The sequence below is a fragment of the Athene cunicularia genome (assembly GCF_003259725.1).
Source record: "Athene cunicularia isolate RWA chromosome 1 unlocalized genomic scaffold, athCun1 chr1_part1, whole genome shotgun sequence".
NCBI lineage: Eukaryota > Metazoa > Chordata > Aves > Strigiformes > Strigidae > Athene > Athene cunicularia.
The window spans coordinates 72822698-72847388 of NW_020799091.1; the positions used below are offsets into that span (position 1 = coordinate 72822698).

The 24691-nt window shown below is 39.2% G+C and overlaps 1 protein-coding gene across 1 annotated transcript in view; it reads right to left on the reverse strand.

The window, feature by feature from the left end:
- Positions 1-2613: 2613 nt before the first annotated feature.
- Positions 2614-24691, reverse strand: part of P2RY8 (P2Y receptor family member 8) — a 30183-nt gene continuing 8105 nt past the window's right edge. The window contains exon 2 of the mRNA XM_026849703.1: positions 2614-4343. Coding sequence (XP_026705504.1) covers positions 3191-4264 — 1074 coding nt within the window. The 5' untranslated portion in view covers positions 4265-4343 and the 3' untranslated portion in view covers positions 2614-3190. The remainder of the gene's footprint in view (positions 4344-24691) is intronic.

Here is a 24691-nt window from a genome sequence, read left to right on the forward strand (position 1 = left end):
CCAAACTGAAGGGCAATATAAACATTAACTTCTCAATAACCTCTCAAATGACAATCTACATTTATGTGTATATATATAGATATATATATGTCACTCACACCCACTGACCAAGGAGGGTAGAAGTCTTGCTACCTTATGGTGCCCCAGAAGGACATGTTTCCAGTGTCAAAGAACAGTATAATTTCTGCTCGTCCTCTCCTAAAAAATTCCTCCAAAACTTCATAGTATACACCATTAGACTCAAAACACTGCTGTTGTTGGGTTCAGTTTTATATTCCTTTCTCAAGGAACAATCCTGCTGACTCAAATGGGAATATTGCCTAATCAGAGCTAAGTAGGGGCTAGTTAGTAGAATGACACGAAGAGGTACCTGAATGAGGAATCCTTCTTGTTCATTTTTAGACAATGTCAGAAGAGGGATGAAGGGCTATGAAGACCTGCATGAGGCTCAAGAGAAGAACATTTCCAGTCAGTTGTAAGCATCTTTTCTCACTTGAAAAAGAAGCAATTCAGTATTTTTTCAAAATATAGCAGTTAACGTCCAAAGTGCAAAGTTTCTTCTATTTTGGCTCTGTTTGCTGTCAGTTACAGTTCAGGCACATTGCAGCACATTTTAAGAGACACTAAGTGCTTGAGGATCAGGCTCAAGATAAAACAGAGTGAAAGTCTGCATTAGAGCTAGGAGAAGTAATGGCTCTCACTGTAAAAATACTTGCATGTTAAAAAAAAAACAAAAAAACAAACAAAAAAAACAAAACCAAAACAAAACAACAAAAAAAACCAAACAAACAAAACAAAACCAAAACATACAGGAGAGAGATTTCAGTATAACCTCCAAAAAAGTTTCTGCCACAACAAAATGCTGAAAACATTTTTGGTAATTAGAAAGATGGAATTCTGTGAAAGTGGATAGTGGAGGGACTTGAACAGCAAGGTGAAACCATGCACTGATAAATTAATATGCAGGTTTGCAAAACATAAGTAAACTAACTAAATTTCTGCCTGACGGATGTGTAATGGCTTAGAAAGAGACATCGTTCTTTCTTTAGATGTCCTGGCACAAGCAGGCATTTTGGAGCATGTGCTAGAGCTGACACAGGAGCTCAGAGCCCTGGACTCACCAGGAACATATGCAGTGGGCTCCTCTCTTTCAGCACCCAAGAGATGATGTAAAGTAGCAAGCCCATCTCACTGCACATACGCAGCCAGCACACAGACTGGTAGTGCAGGGTAGCTTCCCAGCAAATTGATGGGAAGGTTTGGACAAGTTGCATATCACTAAGGTTGGCCTTGTGGGCAGACAATGTGCAGATCAATTAAAACTAACACTATGAAATGCCACAAAACACTTCAGACGGCTTTTGAAAGGTAGTACTAGGTCCACTGACATTTATCCTGCTCCAGTAACTGATGATACTTTAGCAAAAGATAGGACATACAAATATCTCACAGCTGACTTTGTGGTTATCCAGCCAATATTGTGAAGAAGCTCATGGTGATTATGGTGGAAAACTGTGTTTTATTCATGTCATATACACACACAAAAATGTGAATTTTAAGGGCCTTGAGCGTTGTATTTCACTTAGACACAGGAGTTCAGAAATCAGTATAGGTATGCTCAAGGCAGACATATCATGTGGTGTCTGAACCAACTATCCACAATGTCGAAGACAGCCTCCTACTCAGCACTGGATGGAGTCGCAGTGCAGCAAAAGGATACTGTATAGCTGTGTCTTGCTTGTGAGGGGAAACTTGTCTGGCTTTGTCAGGTGGTTTTTGGCTCTTCACTGTCAATGAGGGACAAAGGTAAGTAAAAAGCTGTAAACACTACAGGAAATCTTTGCCTTTGTCTGTCCCCAGTACATATTCTGTAGCAGTTTTCTATCCAAGCACACAGTTGCTGAGCATCCAAGCAGTTGTTGAGATGTGAGAAGAATTAAAACATGACACAGTATATGCAAACAAGCTGGAGAAGGATATTTCAGAGAGGAGTCCCAAACACAGGACTGCATAATTAACCTGCTGTAACCTATTTCCAGGGTATTTGGTATATCTCCCATTCTCAAGCCTTGCTTTCATTTTTTCTTCTTTCTGTTTTCCCTCTTGAAAAAAAAACTAAATGTTTCTGACATCTGGCCACAGGGACAGGTTTTCAGCTGGTTTCTGCTGGCACAGAATCACTCCAGTCTGTGGTTTAATTCTCATATATCCATGTGAAAATCTGATTAATAATCCACACCATTGCCATAAGGAAGATAAATTCACTGTCCATGGGCTATATAAAGCTACACTCTCTGCTGAGGGGAATGGTTCTTCTGCATATAGCCTATAGTGAATTGGTGAAAAGGACTTATTGATACCAATCACACAAGAGCAGCAGCATTATAACTGTAGTAGGTCAATGTGATAAAATGTTTTCTTAAAAAAACTGTTCCCCTCTATCCTGAGAAATTAATAGCTTCAGGAAATTAAAATATAATCTGCTCAGCAGCTGAAGTAGTCTCAAACATTGTTAGTTCTAGCTTTCCTTCAATTGTTTGAGATATTCTGCTATATAAAATGAAATAAATAATATGAGTCAACCTAACCTTTTCAAAGGTTAGTGTGGTTTGGTTCTGATAAACAGCTGGGTGACTGTTGTGGTGAATCCACAGTGGCTATGCATTATGCATTAATGATAAAAAGACAAGCTATTTTTATTCATTCTTTTATAGAAATACAGCAGGAGATAAAGCAATACATTAAACAAAAACAAACAAAAAAAACCCAGCACATTGCTTAGAAAAATAACTCCCCTACCCCAAATCCAATTTCAGTGTATGCTCTAATTCATATACAGTAATCTTTCACATTCAATGTGAATCACAAGCCTTTGATTAAACACTGAGATCACACACCCTGAAAGTAATTTTTGTTCTAAACAAAACATTGGTTTCATTCAGTAGGACTAATTCCGGGCCAAACCCTAATTAACAATGTTAGGTTTGCTTCAGTGCCTTCTTGAATAAACTCAGTTCCTTTAACGCTTCCATTTCTCACCAAAAAAATATTGAAGTGGGGTGCACAATATAAGTATGGCTTGAGTTCTGTCGCTGGAGCAAGGTATTTTGAGGGTAGCCATTCAGAAAGGAAGGTTTTCTGTTTCTGCTCATGGACCTCACAGCTGCCTTTCTTCTGAGGATGTCTAAGGCTAAAAAACACTTTCTTGCCTTTGCAAATAGACCTTTACTCCCTCTAACCCATCCATTGGTCCGCTTGACATTGATCTGGCTGACATGGTCCTGCCAGAGAATAAGCTTTCCCTTCTGTTTTCCAGACTGTCACTGAGCAGTACCTTAGGGCGAAACAGTTGCATGAATTTCTGGTAAAATTCTTTGGATGCAAAATAATAAATGAAGGGATCTATGCAGTTGTTGAGGCAGCTGAAGCACAAGGTGAGCTTGTAGGCAGGGTACAAACTTCTGTCATAAAATAGGCGGATGATCATATGCACAAGTAGAATAAAGTTATTGGGAGCAAAGCAGGTGATGAATACCAGAAGGACTATCATCGCCAGGTATATGGATCTAGTCTTCTGCCTGTTACCATATCTGTTTGATGTCTGAATAAGCTTCCGAATGGTGCCAATATAGCATGCAACTGTTACAACAAAAGGGATCAGGAAGAGCACGAAAAATAATGTGAGGAGAAAGGCTACCCAGGCTGCAAAGCCAGGCAGCATATCCCATTTGAGGACATCAAAACAGGTTATAATCCCCAATTCTTTCACTTCATAGGTCAGATCTGTGCTTTCCAGTGGGTAGAAGGCTAGTAGCAAGAAAATCCACATACCTAGGCAGGTAGCCAGGGCATATCTTTTTCTTCTCCACTTGATCAGCTTCATGGGATATACCACACCCATGTACCGCTCAACGCTGATACAGGTCATGGTCAGTATGGAAGAATACATGTTGGAGTAGAACATCACAGTCACAAGGCTGCAAAGAGTCTTGCCAAAGCTCCAGTGATTGCTTTGGATGTGATAAGAAATCTGGAAGGGAAAGCAGCTGGCCAGCATGAGATCCGTGATGCTTAGGTTGATCATGAAGATAACAGAAGGTGTTTTGGGTTTGATATGACAGCAGAGCACCCAAAGGGAGAACAAGTTGCCAGGGATACTGATCAAAGCCACCAGTGTATACACAACTGGGAGGGTGATGGAGATGGCTTTATTCTGGAGCATTGCCAGTGTTTCAACGTCGAGTTGGGATCCGTTTTTAACCATTATTCACAAGGGGGTTGTTGATCCCTATAAGACAGCTGAATCATATCATGAACACTTGGCTTACAAACCTAGAGGACAACTGTCAAGAAAGAAAAGCAGTATGTCAGAACAGAAATTAAGAACATACTTCTATTAATCAAACTATGAACAAGCTTCTATGTAGTTTGACAGATTATCTCTGAATGAACTGAATCCATTCAAATTACCTTCTGAAAACTATCTTCTCCCTCCAAATCATGGTAATGTTTTATCAGTCTCACTTCTTCCTAGCTTTCAACTGCTACTTTTCCCCTGCTGAATGGCTTTCTGATATTTTTTGCAGTCTATGTGTTCATACCTCTTATGTTATTGTAACATAAAGAAAATCACATATCACAAATTAAAATTAAATTGATGTCTACATGAGAACACCATGCCACAGTATCTCCATGAGCTAAATCCATCCTATCTACTCTAGATGTCATGATCTTGCTTCTTGTAATACACAGTATTTTCTGACAGTTCCCCCCCCCCACCAAACTAAACAGTGAGTAAGTACAGGTAAGTACTGGATATTTTTTTTTTTTCAATTGGGGAAATGAGAACATGCATTCAATAATTCTTGGTATATTCATGATGTAAACAGAATATAAGGAAAACACCATGTATAATCAAGAACCAGGGACAGATTGCAGTTGCCTGGACTGGTTTACAGGCTGAAGGGACCAGGCTAAAGAAGTAACAACCCCTCTCCTAACAAAAAGAAAAGCCATTGAGTTTCAATTTCTGCAAGATGTAAGTTATTAAAACATGTTCTGTTTGCAGCTGCCTTATTGGCATCACCTGTAATTCTACAAAATTAGTTTCAGGTTTGTGGTCTGCAAAGTAAAACCATGCTTTCAATTTTGATCTGTATAAATCTTTACTGACAGACATGAGCTTATGGTTTAGCTTAATTATTCTGTACAGTGTAGCAGCATTTAGCAGCTGCAACTAAGAACTCATGCCTCACTGTGCTACATGCATGCCTTCTTATTTTCATTAAGCTGCAAGTACAGGGATTCAGTTTCACAGAAGTACAGTTGGCAAAGTGAAGAAATGGCAATGAATGACCAGAAAGACAGATGACAGAACAACAGTAAGTTCTGTGAAGAGTGGCAATAGACGCTTGAGAAGGGTACTGGGCCAAGCCAGCCAGTAACTGTGGGCACATCTATGCTGTTTAATAAAAGAGGGGCAGAGAGTGGGTTCAGGCTACTTGTGGACTCTGATCACCTGCACTGTTTAAACCAAGCATCTCTTTGCAAGACACACCTGGTGTAGGAGGTTAGATTAAAAAAACATAAGTGCCAGCCAGCTGGTGTCACTTAACCTCAGATCCAGTTAAATAAGACCTTTAATTTGCGTGGTTGTAGCCTGTGAGCAGTGTAATAGATCAGTCTCTCAGAGAGGTCAGCCCTCAGTGCTGGCTAATGCTATCTGGAAATAGCCATTCTGTCAAAAACTGTCATTCCTGACAGAGGGTCTTACTGGAAAACTTGCTAGATCTTTCACAAAATAAGTGTTGATGATTCCTGAAACCTGGCAAAGGTGAAGTCTCTACTGAAGGCTGTAGCTCGGTAGAGAGAGATACTCAACTCTAAAAATAAACTGAGTGCAGATCCAGAAAAAAGCACAGCTACAGCAGCAAGATCAGAGGGGGCTTATTTCTATTGTTTCTTGACCTGATCAATTTGATATAGTACTTCAAATGTCAGCTAAAAACATTCAGAAGTAGTGTGAGCCAGTGTCAAACAAGTGATGTTAACTAATGTTGCCAGTCTTTCAGGAGCTTCTAGCTGAGCTGTTGGAAGCCCAGAAAAAGGCACGAGAAAATAGGAATTGCAAAGAACTCTGAGATGCGTTCCTAATATATCATGCATGTGACACAGAGCAAACATGTTCCAAGTAATGAGCACATCACATGATCACAACTGCAAAAAAACTTTGAGCCAAATCCATTGCAGATGAAATTCTGTTCTTTTCAGGAGAGCTATATCAAGAATGAAACTAACTCTTCAGTTTTCATGGGATCTTGAAAAGGCACTCGCTGCAAAAAACCCCTAATGCTGTATATTTTAACTCTTCTATCTACGACTTACCATACTAAATACCTATTCATGAACTCTGTTGCCTCAAAAATCCTTTTCAAGTGGCACCACTTTGTACCTAACAACCCTAAATTTCCTAAATCAGAAAGAAAATTTTTATCTGTATCAAAGTATCTACAGAGCTCTAATAATAAGCCTTTTCAAGTGAAAGATATTTTTTCTCACAGGCTAAGGGATCTCACTCCTAGATACTATTCCTAGATACTATTTCCATTAAATCTGTCACAATGGTCATAAAGCTATTTAATACCAGTTACGTTTGGTTTTGTGTTAGGGCTAATTACAGTATTTTCTTCTAAATCTAAACTTTCTTTCTAATGACAGTATTTTCTTCTAAACTTGCTTCTTCTGAGAGCACATCTTGACAAGGAGATAAAAAAATGCATGCATAGATTCTGTACAAACAGCATCAGGATTTATGGCCTGGCTAAAGGCAAATTTCATGCACTTGTGGAACACTACCATCAGTAAAACAAAAGTGTTTCCCAAATTTATGCACCTCTTGAATAGGGGTTGAAAGGCACCAGACTTTGTGGTTAGATGCCTACAAGAGCTTTCTGAAAAGGGTAGGTTCTCTTGGCATGGTTTTCAGTAAGGAAGATGTCCATCACAAGGAGCAAAAGAATAAAATGATGTTTCCCTAGTGTCTTCTGCAGAGGAGGAGGGGGGCATGCAAAGCACACAAGACTGTTGTTGCAAATCATTCTCGAAGGCAAATAGCCTCTTGGGGAAATGTGGAGTACAGAAAATCCTCCTTCCAACTTTGTCTTTCTTTTTGTCAAATCCTTATGGGGCTCTAATCCTTTTATGAGTTGCTTCCTTTCAAATACAGGTTTCCAACACAATTCAAATCAGAGGAGCTTGCATCAGTTCTCTGCAAGAGAAACTTTGCTGCAGGATAAGTTTAAAGCATCAACTCTCAACTAAGGTTTCATATGCATAATCTGTTAAAAGTATAGTTCTGTTACATAAATATCCCTGTTAGAAAGACATGGGTTTGCTTTTATTGGGGAGAATTATATTTAAACTGCAACAGACAAATAGACATATGTTGGGATTCTAGAGGGCTTTCTGCGAGAGAATGGCCATGTGAGCAATCCTGCGTGAGAACAAGACTGATAAGAGCCTCAGCTAAGCAAGAATGCGATAAGGACGTAACCCTGAATGAGGGGAGAGAAACTCGACGAGACAAACAGCCCCCAGAAGGGGTTGGGAAGGAAGAGGAAGTTCCACAAGGCAGGAAGCCTGGCAAGGCTGATGTGGCACTTTTTATCCAATCATAAGAAGGTTTAAAGCGCGGGCTAAGGTAACTGTCCAGTCTTGAGGACTTGTACTGCATGTTACTCCCGTGTGCGGGAGAACATTATAAAAGGGCTTTCTTAGTTGTAATAAATGGGCATTGCTTGATCACATTGGTCCTGTGCGTGCTCAGCTCTCCTGCAGACATACAAGTAGACTAAAACAAAAACTCAGTAGGGATTCTTCAATTTAGAAGCTCCAGTCTTATTGCCATTTACATCAGTCCTCAAGCTTCTGACATAGAAAAAGAAATGTTAAGCTTTTCTGCTTGCCTCATTTCTGAAACATTTAGTGGATGGATGTATTTTAGTCTTATATGAGATACTAAGAGGGCCTACAGCCTCTGAAGTAACCCTCACTAAATCTAGGTAGAATTTTTTTGCTTCTCTTCATACTCCCTAGTTCATGGCACTCTGAATAGAAAGCTCACTTGGAAATTCAGTAACACCAGGTTTTCATCTGAGCTGTAACTGTCAGCAAAGGTGACAGCTGCTCAGTACCTCTTTGACAGGAATGGTGATTCCTTTCCCTTCAATTGACAAAATATGACAAGTAAAACATTAAAGGGTATACTGAAAATCAAACAGTAAAAAAACAGAAGAGAACTTTTATTTCTTTGCTGTGAAAGAGTAACAGTAGAGATGTGTCTACTTTTCTTTTTAGGGGACTACTAAATAAAACTGATGTGTTTCCTCTCTCACATCTATTCTCTTCCTGTTGTCAATGTCAAGTGCACCTGTGAAAAAGACTGAAAAGCCTGTAAGAAAAATGAAAACCATAATTTCCATTTTATAAAAAGTTTAGTTATTTGTGTGTGTTTTGAGATGGAAAAATAAATCTCAAAACATATCATGCAGCAGAAACCCTTCCAAAACCTCTTCTGTTTCATAATTTTTGGTTCACTACCCACCAAAGCACTATTGTGTACAATAAAAAGGTCTTATTTCATAAATTCTTTAATATTATTAGACTTTTGGAAAGACACCTTTCCAGCTGAAGAATGTTTCAGATTACAGGAAAAAAAACCTGAACTGCAATTTCAACACAATTGCAAACAGATTCAGAATTAAGAAAATGAAAGCACAGATTTTATTGTAAGCACTTAGAGAAATAATTTTTTAATCAATGCAAATGTGACTGAAGAATATATTTTGTTTTTTTCTCAAAAGACTGCATTTTAAATTTAATTTTTTTTTTTTTTTACTTGTTCATTTTAATAATTTTCAAAGCAGTAACAAGAGCTAAATGTAGTTAAAACTGGTGAAAACTTAGGAATCTTAGTGTTCCTGCTCAGGATTCAACCCCTCCTGGACTGTCTGAATTGCTAGTGAGAAGACAGAATTTTAGAGAAGCACAGAAAACAGATACATAATTTCTATGGTAGACAGAGTATGAGGAGAAGAAGGAGCCAAGAGCCAGCCATCTTGAGTTGTGGGAAAAGTGGCAAACACTTTGATATTTAAATAGAGTAAAGGGTTTTAATATGAGGAACAGGAAGAAAAAGTGTCCTTTTGTAACACAACTCAGTTATTGCTCCTAAAACATCATTGATGCAATTCAGCGAAACACTTCTGCAAATGTTCAAGTTCACCAAACTGGGAAATGTAAATGAGTGCATCTCTGATTGCATGTTCCTTAAACTGAACAGGGGCTTTACCAAAAGAGGCTGCAGGTTTTGTCTAGATGGTTCTTTCTCACCCTTTCATGCAAATTTTAGCTTGTACGATTACATCTCTACATTTCTAAAAGCCAAGGGTTTCATTCACTCAGTCAAGATCTGAACGTAAGTCTTCTAAGAAACTTCTTTGTATTGGGCCTTCCCTGTTCTTTTTGTGAGATTTCTTTTTTTGTTTGTTTCTGTTGTTCTGTTCTGAGTATCATTATTGCAAATATCAGAAACTTGCTGAGCCTGTAGTTATGTTATCACAAAGACTTTGTTTCCCACTAGGCTTTAGCTTATCATCTTTTAAGAATAAATAGATTTGGGAAATGAGAATTCTACCTTCTGAGCACCTGTGTATACAAGTATTTCTGAGCAAACAAAACAAATCTGAAAACATCTATCTAACTACCTGCAATATTCCTGACCTTCTATGTCATTTAGCTTTAGAAAAATAAACCTGTTATTTATTTCTTATTTTTTACCAAAGACTATTCACATAAAGAATAGCATATGTATGCCTTCACTGCAAAAGATGGCATATTTTTTACAATGAAAGAGTTACTTTATAATCACTATATTAATCAAAAACTCTTGTGGAGACAAATGTCAGTCTTTATCTTAGTATACCCAGTCAAAGTAAACCCTATGGTGGTTATAGCTCTGACCTCAAAGAGTTAGAGCAAGGTAAAACAAGAATGTCTTCTCTCCACAAGGATTTCACATTAAGAAGTAAAAAAAACCCTCTATTTTTTCAGGGAGAAAATGCAGAAGCATTACTATCTTTAGTGTAGTGGAGGGGTACATGCCTGCTGAGCTTGTTAGCTATATCAATCTAGATTAAAAGAGCTTTATTCAAAGGTGAAGTAAAATAATCCTATCATTTCTGCCTGTTAGAGAGTGCTTCTCTTCTCTAGCCTGAGAGAGTGCAAGTGGGCAGTTTCCAAGATTCAACTGAAGTCGTCTTACTAAGTGTAAAATCTAAATATACAGGTGAGAGGCAAAGAAATATTCCAAGGAAATACTGTATTAATTTTTCAGAACTAGACATGTAAAATTAACAGTACATACCTACCTTTACATTTCCTGTGTCTGTCCTGGACTATGCAGTTTTGCTGATAGCTGAATTTTAGTTCAGTTGAACCTTCACCTTTGCTAACCAGAAATTATCAAAGTCAGATTCTGTGCTGGTGTTAGCAACCTTCACTCTAATTTAGATAAGCTTTGCATAAACACAGTCACTATCATCTGTGTCAGTAAGCCTGCGATCTTTAAAAAGTTCATTTCTGCAGTAGTCAGGTTTATGAAAATAGTAAAGCTGTGGGCCAGCATTGACAAAAACCTCTCAGAATCTGAAGTGTGATTCTATGACTTCAAGTGCTAGTTGCACTACAGAATGAAGCAGCTTGCAGTTTTCTTTAGTAGCAAGATAGCCAGCTTTTTAAAATTCTGTGAGCAAAACCTTAGGTCAACTTGTGTAATTCCACTGATAGATTTTCTAGACTGATTTAAATTTCAGTCAGAGTAAGCATCCTAAACTGGTTTAAAGAGGTTCCAGTTTATAGGCTAATAGCTAGAATATTTATATATATATATATATATATATATATATATATGTTAATCTTTCCTACAAACAGACTTCGTAAGCTTATTTTTTTTTTCAAGCCTGATACTTTTAAAATGATTAGCAAAGCTAAGGCAACCCCTTTTAAGAATTCAGCATCACAGCTCTGGAATTCATTCTCCAGGACTTACATTACTTTTGCAGTCTCTGCCCATGTGCATGCTCTTATTTCCCAACTGGATAAAGTAACTTGCCTCTTGGTGAAATAATGCTATCATGCACATATCACGGAAGAAGAGCATGTATGTAAGCAGTTACTGAAATATTTCTGATGCCTGGCAGGGAAACTTGACTTCATTAGAGCACAGGTTTTGCCGGATGCTGCATAGCCATGGACAACCAGATTGAAAAGCTCCTCTTAACCACTCTGGCAGACATCCTAGGTAATGTGGAGTTATCCTGTGCCAGGGGGCCCTCCTGCAGGTAGCTTGCCCCTGAGTTATGCCAGGAAGGTGAAGATTTATATTTTTATAGAACTTTGTCCACAGAAAGTGCCCTATCGTGCCTAAATTTAAAGAACATGTGAACTGATTTCCTTTATAACTTTAAATCTTTCAGATATTGCCTGTGTCCAGGATTAACAGACAATGGCTTCCGGTCTGCAATTACTTCCTACTACAAGCAATTGCCTCACATAGCTGTTGTGAAATTTGAGGAAAAAGTGTAGTTGATCATTTCCCTTCTGACCTCAAATGCCAGGAAAAGAAGTAACATTTTTTTGGCACAGGGTGTGTGTGGTAGACAATATGACAGATTCCCAACAGAGAATAAAGCTCGATGGTCTTGTATTGAGTCTGTATGGTATGACTGACATTTTAGAGAAAACATATTTATATGAGTGCGTATATATTCTATTTGAAATCTGTACTTCCTATCTTTTCATCTCTCTTTTCTGTGAAAATTTTTTTTTAATGTTTCCTCTCCTGTTCAGTCCACAAAGGAATTGAGGTAGATCTGCATGTGTGTTTTTGAAGATTATCTTTTGAGATTAAAAAAAAAAAAAATTAAAAAAAAAAAAAAAAAAAAGAAAAAAGTTCACACATTGCTTTTTCTTGCACTTGCACTAAGGATGTAACAGTCTGTAGCTGTTGATTGATTTAACGTATGATGCAGTCCATAAACAGGACAGTCAACCAAGTTTTGCAGGTGTAGCTGAAAGGATAATTTGGAATGGTATTTGGGAAATGTTTTGAGAAAAGAATATAGTGTAATTCTAACATTCAGGTAATGTACTAAGGCCAGAAATTGGAAACAGTATTGTTAGGGGTGAATCAAAGAACTTGGCTGGGCACACAGGCTGTCTTCAGATAGGCTTTCTTCCACTGCTTCCATTAGTTGGTTTCAGCATGTACAAAACCTCTTACTACCTCCTAGATAAACAGATGTGTCCCCAAAAGCTCATGCTGGATCCACAACAACTGATGACTTGTAAAGACAAGCTGAATTATTGTTCCTCTTGTTAAGTAAGATTTATATGATTATGCAACTCGTTTTCCAGAACAGTAACAATGTAAGCAAGATTTGGGTATAGCTGGCAACTTTCTGGCCTGGTCTTTGCTACAGCTGTGCATTTAGCATCCATAGAAATCCAAGTGTCTATTTTAGGGTGAGTTGGAAAGTGTGGATGCCACTGACTGTACTGGGCAGATCTCCAGCAACTGTAACAGGCTCATATGTAGTCATTGTAAATGCAGGTGTTTGAAGCTGAATCCAGCCCATTTTAAACATCCTGTTGATTCAGATCCTGGTTTCCTGGAGGCACACAATTGCCTGGATTCTGTCAAAATCTGAATTAGTCCACTAAAACATAATTGTCCCTTTTCACACTTGGACCACTCAGCTGCCACTTTAAAATGACCAGGCTAGCTTCCATGTGAAAATGAATTGGCACAGAAGAGGACCAAATGCATGATTTTACCTGTATCCACCTTCTTCCACCCGCGTGTCAAAACCTACAGTCAGTTTTATGTGATCATAAAACAGTTTGTGTAGCAAAGATGCCACAGCTGGAACTCAGAATAAAAATTGTCTTCTGTTGGTCCTGCTGGTGTACTTGCTCAGCACATATAATTTAGCTTTTATTGACAGCTCACCTACAGGAGTGACTGCTCTGCTCTCTCCCCAGATGCCTTCTGCAGTGTACTGGTGGTGAACTCCTGGCAGGCTGGACATTCTCCTGGCTCACACATCAGTTAGAAGTGATTCTTACATCAGCACTAGAGAAAACAGTCTTGGCTGAAAAAATTACATGAGACCAGGGGCTCTGTAGGAGCTAAATTGACATGAATTTGGCACATTTCTTGCATATCTGATTCTCTGTTCCTGAAAGGGCAAGAATAGCTAGATGTACAGGGAGCATGAACCTTGTTTCCTGTCAGATTGTGCCTCTTACTGGAAGGCTTTTATTCAAAAAATGGGCTCTTTCATATGGCTGGAACTGATATTGCGTCCACTCATTCCCCTGGGCCTCCTGTCAATACCAGTGGAAAATAGGTGCCAACGTGTACTTTAGCAAGAGAGGCGTGCCCAGGCTGGTGAAGGGCCAGTAGGCAGCAGTGTATGCAATCCAAGGGAGTAGGAAATGTGTGAGCTCTGTGGTTATCTCCTCATTGCCCAGCATTTTGGACAATACTTCCCAGCCCTGCCTGAAGGGAGGAGTGGTTGAAGCTCACCTCGGGTGGTCTCCATGAGAAATTTTTCACTGTCAGAACTCTTCCCTTTGCATGGTTTCTCTTACTGCTTATTGTCACAGCTCAGAGTGCAAATCCTGAATCATATCTCTACTATTGAGCTATAGATCACTTTATTTTTCCTGAATGATGTTCAATTGCCTGTGTATATGGTCTTACAACTGGTTATGATTCTCTGCTAGAGAAAGTTTCTTCATTTTTTCAATGTTGTCATCAGCAGTCAACAGTATTCAAGCTACAGTCATGGGGTACCCTGACTAATTTTGCCTTATAATTATGGTCATATCATGATCAGGGCATGTGTCACTAGGACAGCCATGTATTGCCTGCGTATATGTTGAGAGGAACAACTTGGGGTGTCTCTATGGAGCCCAGATAGCACAACCAGGCTACATTTATCTTGGGACCAGTTCTGTAGGTCTGGTATTCATGCAAGTCCCAGTGAAGTCTGAGGCAGCTACATGTTCTATGTGCACAGCACCCCAGAGCTTTTTTGCTTGGTAGGTAGAAGCCAGCTCACCCTGTCTGAGCTCATACAAACTCACGTTGTTCACATGCTGAAAGAACTGAAAGTTGACTTCTCTGCGAAAGCTCATGTTAAGCATTGATAACTGCAGCTGCGCTGCTTGTGGCTGGCACAGGGCACAGTATAAATTCACACATGCCTGGACAGTGCTGAGCAGATGTACCCAAAGGCACAGTGCACAGGTAGCAGGAACCCCAGAAATAGCTAACTACAGGAGCAGATGTACTCTATCACCTAGTTTTAAAAGCAGTGTTGTATATGCACACAAAGGAAAAGAAAGAGCCAACATAAGTATTTTTTCCCTGACAACACTTTTTTCCTGACTTCTCTTCAGTTTGGCAATTTGATACCAGTTAGAGGTATGACTGGTAACATACAAGAAGTGAAGATTATAAAAAGGGGAACAAAAGAAAAAGATTTCTAGCAAAAGCTGCACCTCTTGTTCAGTTTCTTTGTGACTGCTTGAGCTATCGAACTAATACAAAGAGATACAACAGCAATAGCATCCTGAAACCACCTCTGCTATTGTTTCATCCTTATGAAAGTCCTCAAGTGCAGGTGAGTCAGCAGGTCAAAATTAGCACTTCAGCTGAACCAAACTGCAAGTGCCCTCATATTCAGGCTTTGGTCTTCCTCTCAAGTCCTCACAGCACTTAGGTAACTTAAATACATAAATAAGACAAAAATAGGATTCTGTCCTTGCCTAATATACTGTTGCTGCGCTGAGAAGTATATAAGTGCCCTAATTACAGTCAAGATATATACTGATATAATATTATATGAATGCTACCTATGAAATAATCACAGACGGAAGTCAAATGTTCTGCAGCTGGTTTTGTTGGGGGAGCTAGTCTCTGCTCTTATCAGCAGACAATACATTGCAATGTTACTGGCTTTAGTTGAGTTCCTCTTTATTGCTAGCAAAATGCCCTGAGATATCTGTATCATCGCTGCTCTGCAGATCATTACTGGAATCTTGCCATCTTGAGATAAAATAATGAAAGTGAAGATGCTGGGCTTTGAAGGGTGTTATTTATTGACCTATGCACTTAAAAATTAATGTCTTAACTATGAATTTTATGACCTTGGCATTTAGCTCCAACTTAATAGAGCTAATCCTGGGTATTCAATTTGTAAACAGTCTGTATCTCACAGTCTCTTCTACCACACATATCTGTGGTCTGCTCTTTTGAAGCGTATTGGCAAGCAAACACATTCTTGCAATGTAGGTGGAAGGTATGAATCCATATCTCATCAGCCACTCTATGCATTTGATCTCACTCATACATACAAAGGAGGTTGCTTACCCATTTGGGATAAAGTTTTGCAAAACAGCTGCAGGTTACCATGTGAGAAAGTGTATTCGTTACTATACCATAAGACATACTATACTACAGCCAATATACCAACACCTTATGACCTATATTGTCTCTGTCACGGTTGTCTGCTTGCCCACATGCTTAAGGTAAATAAATACAGCCATGATATTTTATATGGTGACCACATGTAATCAGCACAGGCTGGTAAAAGGTGAGAGCAGCCTTAGCGTGATGCTGATGCAGGCAGCATCTTATGACAAGCTACACCAGCTAAGTAAAGGAAAGGTGGGAAGCCGTCATGAGAACAGGTAAAGCATTATTATTTTTCCAATTTATAAAATGACTATTATGTATGAGATACTACTATAATATACTGACATAATATTATATATTAAATATTATATGTTAAATATAATTTGCATGCTTTTTTTTTTTTTTTTTTTTTTTTTTTTTTTTCCACTGGTATCACAAACTGAATTACCTAAAAACCCCATAATCAACACCCTAAATACTAGAATTTCTCTCTTTTTTATTGGATGATGTTTTAGCTTGTATTACTAATTCATCATATATATATATATATGTATGTATATACATATGTGCACAGCATTATATATATTATGATATTATTGTATTGTATGTTCATATATAATAATATATGATATTATTTTCTTGTTTAATAGTATAGCTACAACTGATAACATTCTTCTGTTTTTAAACTTTTTTTCAGGACTACAAGTGAGATTTCTGCTATTTGTATGTTAGACGTTAGTAGAATAAGCCTTTAAATGAAAGGAAAGCAATCCTACAGTAGAGGAAAATGTAATGTAAAATCTAAATTTTGTGTCTGAGTTTCACTGGGTCCAAAACACTATAAAGAAAAGTGTGGGCTCCAGAGCTCAGCCAGTCTTAAAGAGAAATTCCTTTTAAGGTGACACCTAAAATTCAACCACCTGGAAAAGTATACTAAGTCTGAGAGCTGCAGTGACAAGGATAAAACTGCATTATTTTTAAAAAAATTTGCTTAGCTTAACGCCTAGACTGGAGAATTTAGAACTTTTAAGTTTTATCATAAAACGGTGATGCCAAATGTGGCTATATACATAAGATTCTGGTGTGACTCAGTCTTCAGTGAGGTGCCACACACCATGGCAGCTAATTAATTACCCTTAATTAATCGTCTCTTGGCTGTGGATCAAACTATTGAGGTTTATCTGAGCTCTAGCTGAGGCTGGGGTCTAACCTCAAGTGAAATACATGCCTTTGCCAGAGCAAGAAGGGGACCACTGGGTGGCATGAGCTCTCAAAATGAGTCTACAGGACAGAGAGGAACTTGATTGTGGTAAGAATTCAGGTGTGGGAAAAGCAGACACAATATTCTTACCCTCTGGCACTTAAAAATGACAAAGCAAACACTCTTCCCTTCCCCCAAATAGTTTATAAGGAAAAGGAAATCAAACTCCTCCTGTTCTGCTAAAACCTACTAACACAATAAACCAAATGCAGTAATCTGGCAGAAAAGAAATACTCTGAAGAAACTTTCAAGTACACCATAAATGAGCAGTCCCACCATGGACAAGCAGTCCCTGCTTTTCTGAGGAGAATGGACATTTACTGACAGAGGAATGGCAAGCTGGAGAGGTTGCCTCCACCAGAGGGGAGGTCCTTTGGTGGCCCAGATTAAAATATCATCTCCCTTGGGGAGCTGATTATGGGCTTTATAGATTTCAGTTTGTGTGAAAACTGCCTGTTGGAGGGGAAGACTGTGAAACTTGTGGGATATGTAAAGACAAGCTCCTAGGTAGTTTTGAAGACTGGTACAATTATGATCCAATAAGATACTAATAACAATAGAGCAGTAGCAGACAGCACTTTAGAGGCAAAATCTGGGTTGTTAGGAGCCCTAGAGACCTCTAAGTAACATATTCTGAGATATTACTGCATTTCTGCAGCTTCAGTTTGTAACTTGAAGATAGATGCATTGGAAAATAATATAAATGTACTAAGAATAAAGGAAATGTTTGTTGCAGATGGCAACTATTCAGGAAAATATGGCTTGACATAAACCAAAACAGGGCAAGGCTTCTGTTACTAAAAGTTAAGGTTGTAGTTTATAAACGAAATACTGGAGAAAGCCAGCTGACACAGAAAAGCATATAGTTCAGGATTACACATACTTAGGGGTGGGAATGTTATTAAATCCTCTGTATTCTTAGGAAAAAAGGGCAGGAAAATGTATTAATAAAGTCCAGGAAGGAACTGGACAAACAGTTTCTATGTGTGAAGTGTATGAAGCAGATCATGTAAAACAGCCAGAAAAAAGCCCACATATTTGTGTCTCCACAGACACGTAAAAAGTGTAAAAATGCTGATGCTGACTGACCTGGTTTTCAGCTGGGAATCAGACCTAATTTAGGCATCTGAGAAGTCTGATGAAAGAAAGTAACTGTTGGAAATGGTATGGCTAGGGTACACACTGGTACAGCCATCCCAAAACAGGCTCTGTCACTGAAGGATCGGTGCTCTTGTATTACAGGAAGCTTGGTGTCACATCCAGTAAACAGTTCAGCTGCATCAACAAATGAGACAGAATTTCCATGGGCTGAAGGCTGTAACTGCAGGACTGTATCATCAGTCACATAACAAGGATGGTAAATGTCACAGCAATGTTCTTGGGATAGAAAACCAGCTGTGAGAGCAAACAGTACAGGAATAACAAAACCCTTCGAGTACCCCTAGACAAAATGGGCAAATGTTCTGTCCTGGTTTAGGTGTGATGTGTGTGTTCAGGCAGCACAAGTGTGACTTCTCGCGGAAACCACTCCTTCAAGGTCTAGAGGGGAGCCCCTTGCAAGACAAGGAGAAGCAACTCCTGACTCAGGCCTCTGTCATCCTGAGCCTCTTCAGCAGCAGGGGCACCAACCTGGGGTCTCCTGCTCCACCATGAGGACACCCCAAGGACCTTGGCCTATGGCTCATTGCAAATAAATTTCTACAACTTCAGCTGCTTAATTAAAAAAAAATAATATTCTATTGTTTGTGTGTGAGGTTTGACCCTACCTGTGTCTATTTGGATATGTCTAAGGAGACAGAGTTTCTCCTTTGCAATTTTTTCTGGATCCTTACAGTGCTCAGCTGGAAGATAGACACCAGACTGTCCCAGCCGTTGCTTTGGGCCATTGACAAAAGCAGCACTGGATAAATGGCAAAGCCCATCAGAGAGGGGAGCCTACTGGTGAGGCTGGTCCTTTACTACACACATACAGAATTAGGTCTTGGAGAAATACCAAAGGAAATTCTGTTATCACTGAAGAATTCCTTTTCTTCTTAAAAACAGCCTCCCCTGTCCCCAGAAGAACAGATGCTCTGACTAAAAGTAGAGAAGGCCCTTAGTTGGTACTCTGAGTGTTGCTCGGTACTAATAAACCACACGCGCTTGGGGCCGTTCTCTGCTGTGGAGGTCAGCTGGCCAGGGACAGCCTCTGCCCATGCTATCAGCCTTCTTCAGCAGGGCAATGGCATGCAGCCTGCCTACTCACTGCTGAACTTTGCTTGGGAACCGGTGCGGAGAATTCATCTAGCACAAAGCAAATCTGCATCAGGGATCCTTCTTGTGAGCTGAGGGTGCAGAGAAGCATGTTCCAGGGACCAAAAACTTTTCTTGGAGCTGATTAATCTATTAGCATTGATAAAACATGAAAATAAAACCTGTTGACTCAAAAGAAATGCCATAATATATGGAATATCTGGTGAGAAATAAGACTTGGTAGAAAACAACAAGCTTGAAACCTGGGCTCTCGTGAGGGCTTCCCTATTGAAAGGTTTTGGTTCCCTTTTTCACTCTCTTATAGTGCTGTAGATCTCAAAGGAGAATTGCTGATGGGAGCTCCTTCACTAGCAGGCACCTAATGCTTTGGCAGTGGCTGAAATGTAACTGCAGACCCAACAGCAGCCACCTTCTCTTCTGAAGCTTCAAGGATGCCCTCAACTTCCCGGAAGTAGAGACAGAATGGTGTTTTTGAAAAGTATACCTGCCCCTCTGCCTGCTGTGAAGGAAGATCAGCACCAACTACTTTCTTGTTTCTCTTTCTGAGAATAGTGGAGGTCATTTAAGTTTTGCTACTACTTAGTTCCCAGCTTTATTTTGGGCCCCATGGCTCAGCTTTCTTACGGGAAATTCAGGAGCTTGGGGCCATCTCAGGGTTTTCTTACAGACATGACAAGCCAATGCTTTACCCAACCCTGCTGGAATCAGCTGGGACTTGGGCACAGTTTCTGCACATGTGTTGTGTCCAGCCTGCCTCTCTGTGCCATATCAACCTGACGGTGGAGAGGCCTGTCAAAGCACGCAAGATGGAGTCACCAATGCCTGCGATAGTCACTTAGCTTTGCAGCCTGTGGGGGATTTAATGTGGTTTGGCAAGCAAATGATAGAGCCAGTGTTTTGAAACTCATTCAGGGAACTGAAGGAAACAGGCTCAAGTCCTTTTTATTTTAACATCCTAGCAAGTCTTCATAAAAACATAAAGGCAATAAAAATTCGAGGAGAGCAGCTTTAGGATAATTTCTTTTTCTGTGTGTGTTTCTCAGTCTCTTGCTGCATTGTCATAGACATATACAGAGAGGAAGAGAAGGAAAGCAGAGTTTTAAGCTTGACAATAAATGCATTTTCTTGAGGACTGGGGTTTAGTAAAGGTTGTGCATTACATTTTCATAAAAGAGCCTGGAAAGGCAAAAAAAATTTCAGAACCCCTTCTAGCACCATATATCCAGCCATGCAGGTGAGCAAAGCCATAGTGCTCTAACATCTCAGATACCAAAGATAAGAGAGCAGTGATAAAAGACATTTCATCACATGATGTGGGGAAAGTTTTGTACAAGTTAGAACTAGCTGCTCAATGCAGGTTCCTCTTTCAATTCTCTGAAACTCTTTAAAAAAATTACACACACAAAAAAACAAATTTCAAAAGCGGTTTCCTCAGTTCAAACGTTCCACCACTCCCACACCATCTCTATAGATGCTAACACTCAGACGTACTATAAACTACATAGAAATGTTACTTGTGTTTGCACTGCATAGACTGATAGATTTTAGAGCATTCTGTTACACCATGCTATAAACTACTCTACACAAAAAAATTAGGTTTGTTAACTAGTTTTACTTACATGTTTCTTTAATTTAAAAGAAATCTATCCTTTTTGTACCAAGATTAGTAGAAAGAGAAGACACCTAGCAATTCATCAGCTAAAACCTATCCTTTCTTTTTAAAGGTTATACAATCAACAGGAAATATTTTGAAATGGTCACACTAATCACAAGACAGACTACTTTTTAGGCTGAACATGTGTTTATGCTAGTCTTTTATTTTTAGGTCACATCACATGCTAACTCCTTGCCATTACCATTTGTATTTTAATTACAGATGAAATAATAACTTTTGCAGTCTTCAAGAATAATAGGATCATACTTCATTCTTGCTTTGTTCTTACTTGATATACTCAAATACATAATCTGACAGAAGCAAAGAGTGAAAACTAGCTAGTTTACATTTAATTAAATGTTGTCTGGCTTTTGTTTGCCTCATAGTTACTGACCTTTTTTTCTTGTTTCTTTAAGCACCTGCAGCAAAACAGTATTTGGGAACGATGCTAATTTTTCCCTAAGTCTTCAAAAGGAATTAGGCATCCAAGTATTTTTGAGGAATCAGTCCTTAACGATAGCATTTCTGACTGGTTTCCATGCTCCTTTCTGCAAAAGCAAACTCAAAAGCAAGCTTGTCTCCTGATGCTAAAACTGTCAGTGAAAAAGTAGCAACGATACTTTGACCAGGAGATCACTACGTCAATGACCTCTCTTCAATGGCATGATAACCAAACCACGACTTTCTAGATCAGAGTAAGGATCCACCTTATTGAACACACCTGTGTAAAGGGATTGCTCTGGCACTTCAAGAGCACTTCCAAAGTGCTGGGATGAAGTAGGTTAAGGACAACACCCACAACAAGCTTCCTCCAACAGAAAGCCATGTCAATAAGGAGATGAAAATGTTACTGACTTCACTGTATCTTTTTGTGAAAAAGTCTCCTCGCAAACACAAGAAGTAGATGATTAAGAAACAGTAGTTTGAGAGTTGACAAGACTTTAGCTGTGACCTTGAGGATGATAATCTTCAATTCCAGTGCTCTCTCGTTCACTTGCTCAGTGTCTTTTCCTACTCTGATTTTTTTTTTTTTTTTTTTTCATATAATACTAATATATTTGCACTGCTCAGTTACCTTGCTGCTGATGGTTTAAGAAATATTAGTGTCTTGCTTTGTAAATGCTCCAAGCGTTATAAGGAGAACAAGTGGCTTTGGAAATTTCCAGCACAGCATCTGCTTTTATTTAACTGAAGCAGCAACCTGTGTACTCGCATGTACATTCTAAGATGAAAACTGTTGCTGTAACACAGTACCTATTTATTTAGAAGATTTTCCATTCTTTTCTAGAATGCCTCAAGAATTTAGATATGTTCTGTACCCAGTTTTTCAGAAAGTATTCATCCAATTAATTAACATTAATTTACTGGAATCAGTGGACTTGTTCTGAGGGTTTATAACAATGTTTTTCCCAGACAAGGCATCATGATCTCTTAGGCTGTAATCTCTGCAAGCTTTTCAATGACTTCTTAAAACAGTGCAGTAAGCTTGATGAAAACATTCAAAAGTTAGGATGGAAAGCTCTTGAATGAGTTTTTGTGCCATCTTCTTGAATGTCCAGTTCAAGCCATATTCAAGGGACTGTATTTGTCAAAACTGTGTTCAGATATTTTTATTTTTAAATTGAGCACTTCCCTGTACCTTAAATTGTAATACTGAAATAATGAGACCTCCCAAATTGATTCTTGAAACAGCTAATTCTGTCTTTACAGGCAAGGGTTTTTTTTCTGCCCAGATTGTAGTGCAATAATATACTAAACAGAAAAAATCTCCCCAAACTGCAACATACACTAGGTTTTTCTGGTTCTCAAATGACTGAATAGTTCATATTAAAAAATACAAGGTATGACTTTGTACACTGGATTTCTGATGTCTTGTTCTTGTCATTAGTCAAGCTCAAGAAAGCCACAGTTCAGCTGAAAACCAGTTAAAAGAGTTTCTTTAGAAATTGGGTGTGAAAAGAGATTGTGGTTAGTTTTGCTCAATCATTAAAAAAGACACACAGGAAAGCAACAAGTACCTAGAGGCAGTTAATACAGAATTCAAATCCACGGATAAAGCCTAGAGCACCCACCATCCACACCTCCTCTAGATCAGGTTGTAGAAACACAAGTAGACAGAGGCACCTGCCTGCCCAGGAGTCTCCACGGCCCCAGCTGAGATGTCCCATACCTTGTTGGCTCACAATTAAGCATTTTGGAACGAGATCCAGAAAGCCAGGACACTGAGCAGCAAGCAAACTAGACAACAGGAAGCGCCTCTGTCCCTGAGAAAGCTGCGGCTTTCAACACTTTGCTGAGGGTTGCAAGGAGGCCACTAGTTACAACCATATATTATATATGAAATCTCTCCTGGAGTAAGATGCTTGCATCAGTCTTATCTTACAAAAAACCAGAAGGATCCAAAACCACAACAACAGTACTGTTCACATTTCCCAAATGTCACTCAAGTGGGGATGTGGGAGATATGAATTCATTTCTCTCTTCAGAGTGATGAGATTTGAATCTACACTTCCCACCAAGCAATAAGATTTTTCTATTAGTCACTTCATAAAAAACATATAAATTATATTGAAATAGGTACTGCAGTTTGGATGTCTTCTCTCAGGTACTGAAGAAAATACTAGAGTCTTTTTGTTTTCTTCACCCATGGACTTTAGATCCCAGTTGCAGCACACAAATTGGAACAAATTCAAGTGCAGGAGTAAAGATAATTTGTAGATAAATAACTCTAACATGCATGTCTGCAAGAAGGGTTGGTTCCAATCAGATTAGGTAAACATCCCTAATCTGTAGAGAGTGCTTGTAGCATCCACAGGATTAAAGGGCACATGGCATTGCCACCTTTCTTCTGGCTGTATCCCATGGAGGATCTACTCCAGTAAGTCTCCAATAAGTGCTTTGACTATTTATGGTATACTGGGTGCTCCAAATCATCCAGTGCAAGGCGTAGTCTTTCCCCACTCCATAACTGTGGATCATTTTAGGCATTCAGTTTGAGTTGGGTATTAGGATATACAGGCTTCTGAGCACTTAGTGACTGGGCTTCACAGTTTTGATATTTGTCACCCTTAGTAAAAGCTAAAGACCTCAGTCTTGAGTTTTAGCATTTACAGTGACAAGAGAGTATTTAGGTTCCTAAAGCCTTTTTTCAATACTATCATTAAAGTCAGATATTGGAAATTCCACCTGTGAAGAAATCTTTTCTCCTTTAGTGTGAGGTTGGGGTAAATGCCAACAAGTAGGTCAGGCATATGAACATGCAGGGCATATAATGTGAGCCACAAGCGCACATTTGTCTTGCTCTGCCTTCTGGGATTGGACCCCTTTTGCAGAAGAATGTCCTTGGTTTGTGCAGCTAAATCATTCCTTGGTGAGCATAGTCCCACCCTGGCTGGATTGCCTGTGCTGTCTATTGTAAGCCTCAGTGGCAGTCCAGTAAAAGTACTTGCCTTTCCTGCTTTTGCGGCAGTCTCAATGGCTTTTCCCTAGGTTAAAATTCCTGGTAAGTATTCCATACTTTACTGCCACTCAATCAGCTAACCAGTCCTCCCAGATCATGGTATGTCTGCAAACATTTTAACTTCTCCCTTTCCAAACTCCATGAGAACATGTATCCTGTTCATAAATCCTGTCCCAGCAAACTAGGGAAGGCATTAAGTGGGGAAAAGCTACCTGGCTCAACTCAGCATTTTTGTAGCATTCTCCCAGACAGAGCAGTCTAGATATAAGGGACTTGTGCGGGTGGATGAGAGTGAGTCTGGCAGGTGGGTATGGTGCCTTCACTGCAAATCACCAGGCTGAATGCTTGTGTTCCTTTCTCTTCTGACAGGCAGGAGAGAAGTAGGGCAGTTTCTTCTTGCACAAACATACCTGATTCCTGGGTTGTTTAGAGAAAGATGATGAGTCTTGGCTCAAAGGAGTATAGGTATGTACTTAGGTATGTACTTGTTCTACCTCTTGTTGAGGTCCTTTATATATA